The sequence below is a fragment of the Rissa tridactyla genome, chromosome 9 (genome assembly GCF_028500815.1).
Source record: "Rissa tridactyla isolate bRisTri1 chromosome 9, bRisTri1.patW.cur.20221130, whole genome shotgun sequence".
Taxonomy (NCBI): Eukaryota; Metazoa; Chordata; class Aves; order Charadriiformes; family Laridae; genus Rissa; species Rissa tridactyla.
This window is the reverse complement of record NC_071474.1, coordinates 48682574-48695603: the sequence shown is the minus strand read 5'-3', so window position 1 is coordinate 48695603 and position 13030 is coordinate 48682574. Positions and strand designations below refer to the sequence as shown.

The 13030-nt window shown below is 61.4% G+C and overlaps 1 protein-coding gene across 7 annotated transcripts in view; it reads left to right on the top strand.

The window, feature by feature from the left end:
* The first annotated feature begins 8929 nt into the window (after positions 1-8929).
* The window catches only part of LOC128914673 (H(+)/Cl(-) exchange transporter 5), a 40690-nt gene continuing 36589 nt past the window's right edge, over positions 8930-13030 (top strand). Inside the window, exons 1-4 of one of the 7 annotated variants that reach the window (XM_054214039.1) lie at positions 8930-9016; positions 9586-9661; positions 11581-11960; positions 12153-12346. Coding sequence is in view for 2 of the 7 variants with exons in the window: in XM_054214036.1 (XP_054070011.1) it covers positions 9658-9661 (4 nt within the window). In the remaining 5 variants the exon portion in view is untranslated. Of the gene's footprint in view, positions 9017-9585; positions 9662-9694; positions 9850-11580; positions 11961-12152; positions 12347-13030 lie in introns of those variants that run through there. The other 6 variants (XM_054214038.1, XM_054214040.1, XM_054214044.1 and 3 more) reach the window with 6 other exon arrangements.

The window sequence follows — 13030 nt, the reverse complement described above, 5'->3', positions numbered from 1 at the left end:
CTTGGTGCTGGGCTGGGGAATCCCACACGCTGCCACCTCCCCTGGGTGCTGCTTGCACCAGCGCGGTGTCTGCAGATGTTGCTAAGCAGCTGCAGATATAAATACTTTCAAACCCCAAATATGCTGCGGCTGATACACCCCTGCAGCAAAAGAACAGACTCCTTGGAGCTCCAGAGGGGTTGTTTGTTGTGGGGGTTGCCAGGAGAGGGGTTTGGGTTTCACCCCGGGTTTCCTCCAGCCCCTCGAATCGGGCAGGGGACGTGGCCGGGCTGTCCCGTGCTGCATGGCATCTTCTCCAGGGCTCGTGGCACCTCCCGCACCCGATGATACAGCGTCTGCTCGGGTTGGGGCTGGGAGGACGGTGGGGCTGGCACTGGGCACCCCACGGTGCCGGAGCTACATGCAGGTGACGGGGTGACATGGGATGTAGTGCCAGCGCCGTCTTGCCCAGCCTGCACCGACAACAGCAGCCGTGGCGATGCTCACCCTAACCCCCTCCCTGGGACGGACTCGTGCGCATCGCTGCAAGCAGAGCCCTCGGGGCACAGCGGCTCTGGCAGGTCCTCTGCTGGAGCAGGGCGGGGGACTTTTTTCCTGGGGACCCCAGGCAGGGGTTGGGGACGGGCCTGGGTGGCAGGGTGTCACTGGGATGGGAGCTACGGCATCCAGCAGCCCCTGGGGGGGCAGTGGTCCAAGGGCTGTTGTGCAGCCTGGGGGGACCACTGCCTCCCGGCCACGCTCACAGGGCGGCTGAAGACCTGAGAGCAGGTCGGTGGGGGGGTCAGACAGCCCCTGCGTGCACGTGTGGTGGAGGTGCTGCAAAAATAATCAGCGCGAAGGAGCACGTCCTGCGGCGCGTCAGTTCCTCCCCTGGGCCCCTCTTCCCCCAGCAGCTCCGAGGAGGCTGGGCCGGGGCCAAGGATCCCTGGGAGCCACAGGGTCAGGCTGGACTTTGCGTGGGGCTCTGCAAAGAGCCTGCAGAGTCCTTTGGACCTGCCAGGGTGGGAACCCCAGCTCTGGAGACACCGGGAGCTGATGGAGCCGGCGTTGGTCAGCCCCTCAGCAGCGCTGCCCGGGGGATGCCGGAGCTCTCAGCATCCTGGCCCAGGCTGGTCGGGGCACGGGCTGCAGAGGGGAAAGGGGCCGGCAGCCCCCCATCACACCACGGTCAGTGGAGAAGCAGCCCATCCCCAGCCACGCTGGAGCAGGCACGGGGCCACCTGCGAGGCTGGCACCGCTGCCAGCCGTGCACTCACCGCCCTGCGGTCTGCTGCCTGCCGACTGCTTGCTTGTTTTCTTAGAAGCGAGAGCAGCGCACGCGGGGCCGCCGAGGGACGGGAAGTGGCTAACCGGAGCTGAGGCAACGGCACGGGCCTCCTGCATGCACCTTTTCCTCCGAGCCCAGCTGCAAACCCAGCTTGTCTGGAGCCCGCGGTGGTTATTTACCAGCGGGGCAGGCACCGCTCCAGCAGTGGGTCCTGCACACCCGTCTCATAGGGTCTTCGGTTCCAGGCTGGGAGCGTCCAGCTCCAGCTGTGATGCCGCCTTGCAGCTTGTCCTGGGGGCCCAAATAGCCAGGCTGGGCCATGGAGGTGAGAGCTTTAGCAGAGGTGGCCCGTAGCCACACAGGGGCTGGCTGGCAAACGGCCACCTCCCTCCCTTGCTGCACGGAGGGCCACCAGAAACCTCCCTGGTGGCCACCACCATAGCGACCAGCTCCGGGCAGATGTCACCTGTGCCTCCCTGTGTTCTTCCTCCACAGGAAGAGGGGATGAGGTGCCTTTTGCTGGAGGGAGGCGTCCCTCGAGCCTTGTGTGGAGGGACAAGCACGCGGATGTCAGGTCTTCCGTCTGGGCACGGAGGCTGATGGAGTGGGACACGCTCCCTCAGCCCACCCAGGCTTGATGTTCCTCGACAAAGATGCTCCCACCTGGAGGGATCTCCCCAGCCTCGCTGGGGGTGAGAAGAGTCACCAGAATTCCCCTAAAGAAATTATAGGCTGAATTTCCTTCATTGCACCCAGCTGACCGGGTCAGCCCTGAGAAAGGCACGTAAGGCAAGGTATTTCTCCACCAAAAGCTGTTGTTCTTGTTGAGCCTAAAACCTAGTAGCAAGAGGGGCTTAATGTCTATCTGCAGAAAAATTTGGATCAGGAGCTCAGTAGGTTCTTCTTCATCCCCATGTAACCATGGCTCTCTGGTCCTCCCCAGAGAGCGGAGCTCCGCCAGCTCCAGCTGGTGGTTTCTCCTCCAGCAGCCAGGAGGACAGTCCCGTGGTGCCGCCCAGGGCTGCGTGCGCCCGGGGACGTCTGTGCCCCGCTGGGTTCCAGAGGGGAACCACGTCCTCCGGGGGAGGGAAGTCCCTGGCTGCCCAGACAGTGCGGCCGGGCTGATGCAAGAGGCGGTGACTATTTTGGGAGATAGCTGAACCCGGGATGTCGTCTGCTGCTGCCGTTCTTTCCTGACAAGCCCTCTCATGTGTTTGGGGGGATCTTTCCACATTTACGGGAAAGGAGAAGTAGGACCTGAAGTCAGACCTTTCAGATCCTGACTTAAACCCCCGTTTTCCAGCACGCTTTTCAGCTGGAGGCAGAGCTGCGCGGGGGCAGGCGCCGCTCTCGCCGTAGGTCACGTTTCCCCTCCAAAAGCCCGGCTCATGGCTCCTCGCCCGCCCAGACCCCGGCTCGTCCCATGCCGGGCGCGAGGTCCCCCCCGGGGCTGGCGGGGTGACAGCAGCGAGGGGAGCACCCGCGGGGGTTCCAGCCCGGGGGGAGCGGGGAGGAGCACCGGCTCCGTGGGACATGACCATGGTGGCGGCTCCGGGTCCTCTTTGCTGAGCAGTTCGGCTCTTGAGCCTGCCCTGCTGGCCGGGGGGGGGGGCTGTCCTCGGCCCCCTCCTCTCCCCGGGGAGCTGCCAGCCCTGGCTGCGCCCAACCCGGGTCCTGCCTGCAGGAGGTGGCGAGGCAGGTATTGGTGCAGGACCTGGGGAGACCAAAGTCTCCATCACCCGAATCCCTGCCTGAGAACAGCCCCGGTGACACCTGTGGGGGGGCACAGGACCACAGAGCAGAGCCCGAGACGTTTTCCCAGGGGGGCCGCAGATCCCCCACGCCCCGAACACCGACTTGCTCCCCTCTGCTGCCTTTTACCACCTTGTCAGTGCAGCCAGACACAGGGCCCGGGGAGCGTCTCCATTTTGGGGACCGAGGGAGGGCGGGCATGGTGACCCTGCTCTGCCTCCAGACACCGTGAGCCCACCTGTCTCAGCTCTGGAGACATCGGTCCTTGCCTTCAGCCACCGCGGACAGGAGACACCCCAGGAGCTTTGCCTGCTCCGAGGGAGACCCGTGCTTAGGCAAGAGGGGGGTGAGCGTGGGCTTTGGCCGCTCCTCTCTGGTGAAACACCTCCCCAGAAACAACCTTCCTTCCCCGAACCGAACGGGGTGACGTAGTGCGGTGTCACCGGTCCCGTCATCTCTCCACCGACCTTCCCACAGCCTCCACCGCAGAGACAGCAGAGTTTAGCTGCGATGCCGTGGAGGGGTGTGAAACCACGGAGGGACCCAGGGGGGACAAGGGGCATCCCAAGACACGGTTGTGCTTGGGGAGTCCCCAGGGCGCCAGCCCAGCTGCTGGAGGACAAGGCAGGATGGAGGGAGGCTGGTCGGCGCAGGGCTGCGAGCAGAGCTGTAGTTCAGGCTGAACAGCCTCAGATCCTGATGGAGAGCGGGGGGAACACGGCAACAGGGCCCTTATGGGCCAGGCAAGAGGTCGGGGGCTTCATTAGCCATGGTGGGCTCGGGCTACCTGCACAGAATAATGCTGCAAGGATGAAGGCAGCCACGTTGCAATGGAAGCGGGGTGGAGGGAGGTCTCCATCATGCACAGGATGCTCAGAGAGCCAGGCTGAGCCCCTCCATCAGCCCCTGCAGAGTCCCCAGCTCCACCAGCCCTCGCAGGGTCTTCTCCAGAGAGCAGCCAGTCTCTCCTGCACCATCTTTCAGGATGTGTTAGGGCCTGGGAGCTGCGTCCTGCTCCAACCAGTGCCCGAAGGACCTCCCCAGGGTGAACCCCTTCACTGCTCGAATTCATCCCCGCGGAGAACAGTGCGGTGCTGGCTCCAACCCGTGTCCCTCCAGGCTGCACCAAACTGGTGTCAACCAGAGCTGAGGGTCTTGCTCCTGCTTTACACCCTCCGCCCTGATTTACACCACCAGTGCCCCCAAGGATGCTCCCCCCCCACCTCTGGGTTCCTTGGGGGAGCCCCTGGAGAGGCCGGCAGTGAACTGGCCGTGCATGGAGACAGCATGGTGTCTTTGAGAGCTCCCAGGGCGCACAACGGGCCAGGTTTGTCCGGGGTGGCCTGGAGGCTTGTGCCTGCAGACCAGGCTGCAGACCAGGGCTGGGAGGTTTCCCCAGGAGTGCTGCAACTGCTCTTTCTGACTCCCCAAAAAGTCCCCGAGGAGTCTCTGTGTGACCCCCCATTGCCCAGAGGACAGGAGAGCTCCGCAGCGCCACTCGGAGTGGAGCGGGTGCGTTCCTCCTCCGAGGATGAGGAGACAAGCTCCTCCAGGTCCTCGCTGAGGTTTCACCCAGGTGGAGACGGAGGCGGGTGCCTGCGATCAGAGAGACTTTGTGTTTTTCTCCTGGCCGCTGTTCCCTCTCAACCCCCACCCTGTGCTCCTCCATCGGGCTCTGACTTCATCCCCCAGGTATCCAAAGAGACAATGCCGGCGGCGGCGGCCAGCGCCGCATCCTGTCCCCTCACCCCCCCGGTCACTTCCCGGGATTGTTCTGCTCCGCTCGGACAGGGGCTGGCTGACCGGCGGTCCCCGGGGACCGGGAACAGATGAGCCTCACGTGCCGGCGGTGTTTCATGCAGCGACAGAGCACGGCTGGGGCACGGGGTGATGGCAGGGGAAGGTTGTCCTGTCTCTCTGGGCTTTCTCCTGCCACCTTTCCCCCCTCCTTCGTTAGGAGCTGCCCTCCTCGGTCCCACCAGCGGCAACATCAGGCAGCCCTGGACCACGGGACAGGATCCCGATTTCCATCCCGGCCAAAACCCTTGCGCTGACATTGCCAAGCTGGAGGGAGAGCAGAAGGACACAGCTGATCCGGGCCGGGGCTCCCTGCTGGCTTAGCTGGCATTAACTTCATAATTAAACTAATTAAATTAATACCAGGAGGGTCCAGCCCAGTGTCACCATTCCTCGGCACCAAGCCTGCATTCAAGCAGGGGGCTAAGCCTGCAAATAACCCTCCCCCACATAATCACCCCCGATTCTCTGCCGCCGGAGGCTGGCAGTCTATTCGTGCAACGATCTTTGGACTTGAAATGTCGTTTTTTTTCCCCCTTGTAGAGCTTTATGGCTCGGTTAGCGTGATGCCCAGCTGCACGCTCCTTTCCTCACAGCGTCCCATGAGTTTTCGTGTCCTGCCTGTCCTACCGCTGCGGGGCGTGTTTAGATTTTAAAGTTGAACTCCTTTCCCATTTTGCTGTGATATGTGCTTTTTCTGGGGGTGCATTCCTTGCTGTCCGTTGGCTCCCAGCCGTGAGCTGGCTGCCGGTACTTGGAAGGCCGATGCCGGGTAGGTATCGCTGGCAGCCACTGCGTGCAGGTAGCAGGTGGGTGAAGCAGCAGCACCGCCCCTGCAGCCTCGCGTGGTCCAGAGCATCCCCTCCTTCATGCTTGCCCTCTGTGTGGTCATCTTGGACCTGGCTCCGGGTCCTTCTGTCCCCCTGGGCCAGCAGCTCCATCCCTGCACAGTCACGGTGTGGGGCTGGACAAGAAGGTGGTTGATTCCTTTCAGACCATCGCCTCTGGTTTTGTCCCCGCCCCGGGAGGGCACGGGGCTGAGCTCGCTGTTGGAAGCAGGACAAGGCCATGCCTTCTGCGGGGACATCTCTCTGGGTGTGCTCTGCAAGCAGGGTGCCAGATCCAGGGTGGCCCACAGCGTGGCAGGGACGGGTCCCGGAGCACCCAGCGCTTCGGACTGGGGTCTGCTGGGAGGGGGTGGGTGGGAGACGAGGAAACGGCAGTGGCAGGAGAGGCAAAGGGCAGCGGGCTCTTCACAAAACGATGCCAAGGGGCAAACGAGGGGCTGTGCAGCCGAGGTGGTGGGACACTGGCTGCTCCCAGCTCCCCCAGCCACGTGTTTCCATCCTCGGCTATTTCAAGGCTTCCTGTTTCCCTGAAGCGAGTGGCTTCCCGGCGCTGGGGACGAGGCAACGGCCCTGGGGCTGTCCCTTCCTCTGTGTGATGGGTCTGACTTTCGCATTCGGGGGTGGGGGGGGAGGATTTTTTTTCTTTCTTCTGGTGAAGCTCCTGGGCCAGTAGGGCAGAAAACAATGGGCAGGAAATCAGGGATGGGGTCTGCCTTCCCGGCCCTGGAGCTCTGCCCCGGAGTGTGTCTGCAGGTACCTCCGGGTTTCTCTTCCTGAAGATCCCCCATGGAGCAGCCCCGTCCCCACAGCAGCGCCTGGGGCTGTTGGGATGGGCAGGAGAGAGCAGAGCAGAGCCCTCTCCTTCCCCCTCTTCCCTGTCCCCACAGCCCTGCTCCTCCCTCCCAAAAAATAGTGCTTCGTGGAAAGTGTCTTTTCTGCCGAGGTTTCCAAGTTGCACATCCCCGTCCTGCTCGTTTCTGGTTCTTCCAGGCCTTTTGCATGCCATGCAAACGAGAAAATAAATGCTGATTACTTTTATTCCGGGAGGAAAGAAAAAAAAAAAAAGTTCATTTCACGGGAAAATGGTGGGGCTGTCAGTCCCGCGGGAGCTGGACGGGAGGCTGCTCTGGGGGGCGCGGGGGGCAAGGTCCTCCTCTGCAGGACACGCGGGATTTCCCAGCCCTGGGGACAGTAACTGGGAGGAGGGGACCAGAAGGGGACCACACCGGCAAGCAGGGCGGGCGAGACCCGCTCGCTGCCACGTGTGCTGGGGGTCTGGGCGGGGGACAGGCACTCGTCACCCCTGGGGAGGGACCTGCTGCCCTCCTGCCCCTCTCCATCAGTACCGATGCCCTGAGCACCGGGAAGGGGGAGGAAGGTGGAGGGGGGGAGGGAGGTGGAAGGCCAAATCCAGCAGCCCCTGGCCCCAGGGAGGTGGGAGCACCACGCCGTGCTCAAGGATGCGGTGGGGCTGGCTGCATCCCGCGGAGCCGCCCGGGGCCGAGGCCAGGGGAGCTGGGGGTCGTTTCTTGGCACTGATCCCTGGGGGAGCCCGTCCGAGCTGTGGCATGGCAGAGAAGATGGAGCCAGGGTTCACCTCCCCAGCACTTGTGGCAGGGTCTTCCTCCTCTAAAGGGTCTTCACTCTCATGGCATGATGCTGGTGGCATCTTCTAGGGTCGCTGTTATGGTAAAACTAAGGTGTCTCTTCTCCCACATCCTGAAAACAGGAGCGTTGCCAGCCCCACGGTGACATTCACCCTCTTTTCTGCCTCTCCTGGTGGGACACGGGGGTCTGTGGGTACCAGGGCACTGGGCACCGGGAGAAGCCTTTCAATGAAGAGGTGTAGGGCCAGCTGAGGAGATGTTCCTCGGGGAAGTGAACACATCCATGCAGCGTCTGTGCATTTCCAACCCAGCAGGAGCCGGGAGCAGGGACTCCCCATCCCGGTGAAGTGGGACGAGCGAGAGCCGGAGGTTTGGACCCTGCCCTGCTCCCCTTGCGCCCACAGGGCTGTCTGCTGCCGGACCCAGCATCTCGCTGGGAATGGGGCAGGTTCCTGCTGGGAATGAGACAGCCCCACTTCCAGCAGCATCGTCCCGCCGCGTCCTCAGCACGGCTCCGGGCTCTCCTGGGTTGTGTCCCAGCAGGGACCGGGCACGCTTCCAGGCGAAGCCAGCCGGGTGCTGAGCCAGCCCCCGTGGGAGGAGGAGAAGGGGCCTCCAAGGACGCCCGGGAGTAGCCGGGCAGCCCAGGCCAGGTCTCCCGGCCCAGGCGGGCTCTGCTGGCCGGGCCGCTCCTGCCTGCGCCATTGCTGCCCTCTAGTGCTGCCAGCGACCCCAGTGCTGCCTCCCCGGGCGGACTGGTGGGACTGGGGAGGGACTGGGGAGGGTGCTCATGCGCCGGGGGGGCATATAGAATAGAATCATAGAAGACAGTGATGGGGGGGTGGTCAGTGATGGGGGGGGTGACAGTGATGGGGGGGTGAGTGGTGGTGGGGTCAGTGGTGGGGAGGTCAGTGATGGGGGGGGTCAGTGATGGGGGATGATAGTGATGGGGGGGGTCATTGATGAGGGGGGGTCAGTGATGGGGGGGTCAGTGATGGGGGGTGACAGTGAGAGGGGTTCAGTGATGGGGGGGGTGACAGTGATGGGGGGATGACAGTGGTGGGGGGGTCAGTGATGGGGGGTGACAGTGAGAGGGGGTCAGTGATGGGGGGGTCAGTGATGGGGGGTGACAGTGGTGGGGGGGTCAGTGATGGGGGGTGACAGTGAGAGGGGTTCAGTGATGGGGGGGTGACAGTGATGGGGGGGTGAGTGGTGGTGGGGGGTCAGTGATAGGGGGTGACAGTGATGGGGGGTGACAGTGAGAGGGGTTCAGTGATGGGGGGGTGACAGTGATGGGGGGGTCAGCGATGGGGATCTGCAATGGGAGGGGAGAGCAGCATTGGGGGGGGTCAGTGATGGGGAGTCTCTGCTAGGTGGGTGGGTCAGCGATGGGGGGGGTCTGCGCTGCGGGGCGAGCGATGGAGAGGCAGGGCCGCGACGGGGGCGGTGCGATTCCCGCTGTGGCCTCACGGCAGCCTCACGCAGGGCGCCTCCGCCCCCGCTGCCCCCCCGTGCCGGGAGGGGTGCGTACCGCTTTAAGAGCCCGGCGCCCACACTCAAGATGGCGCCGGCCGGGCGCGCCCCCGCCGCCACAGCCGCGCAGTGCGCCTGCGCACAGCCCTGCCGGGGGGGCCCCGCCCCGCCCCGCCCCGCCCCGCCGTGGGTGGAGCCGCCCCTCGCGCAGGTGCGGCGGCGGTGGCGGCGGGGCCCGGGCCGGGCCGCGCTGGGCCGCGGCGGCGGAGCGGGTACGGGGTGAGGGGTCGGGGTGGGACTGGGACTGGGGAACTTGTGGGGCAGGGCAGGGCGGTGTGGGGTGGCCGGGCGCTGTGGGGCCTGCCGGAGGCCCGGGCGGTGTGAGCTCGCCGGGGGCCCTACAGTGGGTCCGGGAGGTGTGGGGCCTGCCGCGGGGCCTGCCGCTTCTTCCCCCTCCTTTTCCCTCCCGGCCTGTTGCTGAGGCCCTGTTGGCCCCGGGGTGGGTTGGGCCGCTCGTCCCGGCACTGGCAGCGTGAGGGAGGCAGGGAGGGAGGGAGGCAGGGAGGGAGGGAAGGTGCCGATGTGGCAGCTGGAGGTGGGGAGCGGGAGCTCTGGGAACAGCCGGTGAAGAAAGTTGAAGCGAGTCACGGGCTGGGAGAATTCACGGCTCCCGGGGCCGGGCAGGGATGTTCTCCGTGAACCTTGTCACGAGTGCAGTGCCTGAGGTGCCTGCAGCCCCCCTTGCTGATGTTTCCCCCCCCGCCCCAGGCTTCGGCGCTGGGAGGGCCTGTGTGTCCTGGCTGTGTTTTCTTGCCTGAACAAGTCACTCTTTCTCTTCCAGCAGCTCCAAGAAGCGGCACAGTCAAGGCAGGAGCAGCCGAGCCTTGGTGAAGGTACCGACGCCGCTAGTTGGATGGGTAGGTGATCCTCTTGTCATCGCGACTGGCCTCTCCTGTGGGTGGACACTGCTGCTGAGAGCAGAGATCTGGGCTCAGGCAGCAATGGGATGAGCTGCCCGGGGACACGCTGCCTGCCTTTTGATGGGATGAGCTGCCGGGGGGCCTGCCGCCCACTTTCTTTTCTGTCTGCCTCTGCTGGAGCGCAGGTGGGCAGAGCTGGGGTCTCCCACTCCATTCGAGTGCTCAAGGAAAAGTCCTGGCTGAGGGAGCCTCCAGGAATAGACGGGGCAAGAAACAGGGCAGCCAGAGTTTGGGAGTCCTGTAATACAGTGTGCGACATCGGCTTCTGGACGTTGTGAGCTTTCCTTCGTCCAAGTTTTAAAGCCTTCGTTAAGCTTGGAGGTTGTACCTCAGTTTTTTTTGCAGACAGAATGAAAGGAACGATTTAGCTTTTTACGCTCGTGCAAAGCAGCTGTTTGTGAAATGCACACTTCATAATGTTCCAGATGTTGGTGGTTTTCTTCTGGGCTCCTGGTGTCCGTGGGGCAGGGTGGCCGTGGGGCAGGACCACGAGCACTGGCACCAGGGAGGCAGCGGGGACATGTGGCTGGCAGACACCACTGTGCCTCTGACTCCCTTTGTTCCCCGAAGAACTTGAAAACAGGATTTTTTTTGTTTTTAAAATGCTGCTTGAATGACGGTTGTATAGAATAGTGAATTGTTTTTAATTCTTTGGGATGCAATGCCTGAATCGTCTTCTTGCTGGCCTGAGCTGGAGCCTCGCTGAGCTGCTTCTTCCTGAAATAGCCTCCCAGCCCCTGCCTGGCGACAGGTGAAGTTCTGTGGTATATGTCCTTAAACTTGGTTGCACCAAAGTATCTTTTGAGGTTTGGATTTGGTTTGCCTGAGGTTTTGTGGCCTTGTCAGTAACAGTTGTTCTCCAGTAACTCCAGAAGTTGAAATGGTTTGGGAGCAGCACCCAACCGAAAGCGTTGTTTTTAATGGAGTTGTGTTGTCCCTGCACCTTCCTACCCCCCCGTACGCCACACACACTTGAAAACATAACAGCAAATTTCCTTTGGTCTCCCTGTGGACTCACAGGTCATGATCTTCAGCTACCAGAAAGCTGCAGAAGTTAGAAAATCACCACAGCTGTTTTCTCCTGCCGTGTTTTGTAGGGGGTCACTGGGAAGTTGTGCCATGCAGACGTACTTTTCTTTTCTCTCCTGTCCCTCGCTGTACAGCTGCTTTCTGCTGCCGTGTGTTCTTGGCAGCCTCATTGCATTTCAGGAGTGGGTGATGCTGCGAGGAAAGATTTTCTTTTCATCTAAATGCTTTTCTTGGGTCGTTCTCCAGCATTGTTTTGCCCCATTCATATTTGATCCGGTTTGCTGTGTTTTTTTTTTTTTTTTTTAAAAAAAAAAACAAACACAGAGCTGGTAATTGAGTAAGAAATGTGGCTGTAACACCAAAATTTCAGGAAATATCTGTTAATGATACGTTATTCTTTCGGCTCTGGATGTCTTGGTCCGGCAAAAAGCTGGTTGTGCAATTGTTGCGTCGCAGTGTGCAATTAGAACATGGAGTCACTTGCTGTCCGGAGAAAGAGCTGCTCTTCATGAACAACTGGTTTAATGAGAGGAATCGTGGCGTGAGCTCTTGGGTCGGCAGCAGTGACTGTCACACGAGCTGGCGGTGGCAGGGTTCAGCGGGGGGGGTTCCAAAAATGGGGGAAGCCCAAAGGTGCAGGGGGGCAGCGGCTCTGGTGTGGGATGGCGGTGGGTGGCTTTGTGTTTGAGGAGGGTGTCCTGCTGATGAGATGCCTGGAAACATCTCCCACAGCAGCCAGGCTTGTGCTGCTGCCGCCTGGATTTGCTGTGGGGATTTTAAGTGCAGTGTGATGTACACACACATTTTCTTTTTTTACCTGCGAGCAGCATTTTCAAGGACGTGCCTGTGTGGCGGTGGTGGCCTCCTCCCCTCGGACCGAGGTGCTTGCTGCAGCTCCGCGGGCTCTCAAGGCTCGCCCGCTTCTTCTGCGCCTCTGCCCTGTGTCCACCTTCACCCACCTCCTCTTTCCCTCGGCCATGGTTCCTCATTTTCTTCTTCCACCCTTGGTGTGGAAGGTGGCACCAGCTATGTCTCCAGCTGGATCTGGTGAAGGAAGTGAAGGAAGGCAAAGCTGATCCCCAAAATTCCTCACCTTGAGTGTGTGCTTGCCTGGGGGTACAGTTCATCCATGTAATATCACAAGTCATTTGGATGTTTTGGGGACAGATGAAGTCCAGCCAGTGCCCCAGACTGTGTGCACAGCCAGGTGAGGGCTGGCAGTGGCTGACGTTGCCATCATCTGGTCTTAGACTCATCCAGCGGGTTTGTCCAGGAGTTTGGATTCAGGTCTGAGTGCCCGAGTGCAGAACTGACAGCGTGGGTTTGAATTGTTATGTGCATCTTGCATCATGCTTGTAATTGCTCCCTCTGGAATAACAACTTGCTCTTGGTTATGCAGCACAGCTTCACCTGCAGTTGTTCCTGAAGGACTGTGAGCCCTGGGTTTGGAAGATCGGTTTCTGAAGGAGTCCCTTGAGCATGGTGGCCCATGTGTCTCCTCGGGGTAGCCTGGGTGGCACCCGGAGGCCGAAGAGATGAGGGGCGCTGGGGAGCCGGCCGCCTGAGCCAGACCAGGCACGCCGCTGCAGCCAGGTAACCCTGGGCACACACGTGTCTGCTCAATGGCAGAAGCTACAGAGCCGGGTGATTTGGACTGCTGTGCGCCCATCGCCGTCACGCTGCGGATGTTTGTGTAGTGCTTTTGGTTTGAGGCCAATGGTTGGATACTGTGAAGTGGTGTGAAAACACCGTAACTCGTGTTTTGGGGCTTGTTGCGCTGCCGCTGGCAGTGTTTTGTAGTTGTTCCCTCTTTGCATGGCTGTGTCCTGGCAGGTGGGATGTCCACTGCGTGTCCCTGCATCCTTAGAGTGAAACCATCGAGGGTTTCCTCAACAGCCGTTCGTTTCCCAAGGCTGAGGAAGGGGTGAGGCTGTCTCCGGGGAAGCTGGCTGTTGCAGCACCCTGTTGTACCTGGAGAAGAAAGAAGAGCTGTGCTGTGGGGAGAATCAGGTCTTCTCCAGGACAGAGCAGGCTGCCCTGGAAGTTCCTTCTGTGTCTGTACAACTCTTTTTTTGTTCGAACTTCAGCAACCCACTGACCGAACTTTGGATTTTTCCGGGTAGTGGATGTATCTATTTTATTCAGAAGGAGGGGTGCTGCAGGCATGCTTGGGTAATAGAGCTAGGGGAGATGAGAATACCCAGACCAGTTCTTTGGTTGGATAGAGGCAACCGGTGGCTTTTTGGGGAGTGGGAGATTTTCATCATGTCCCTGATT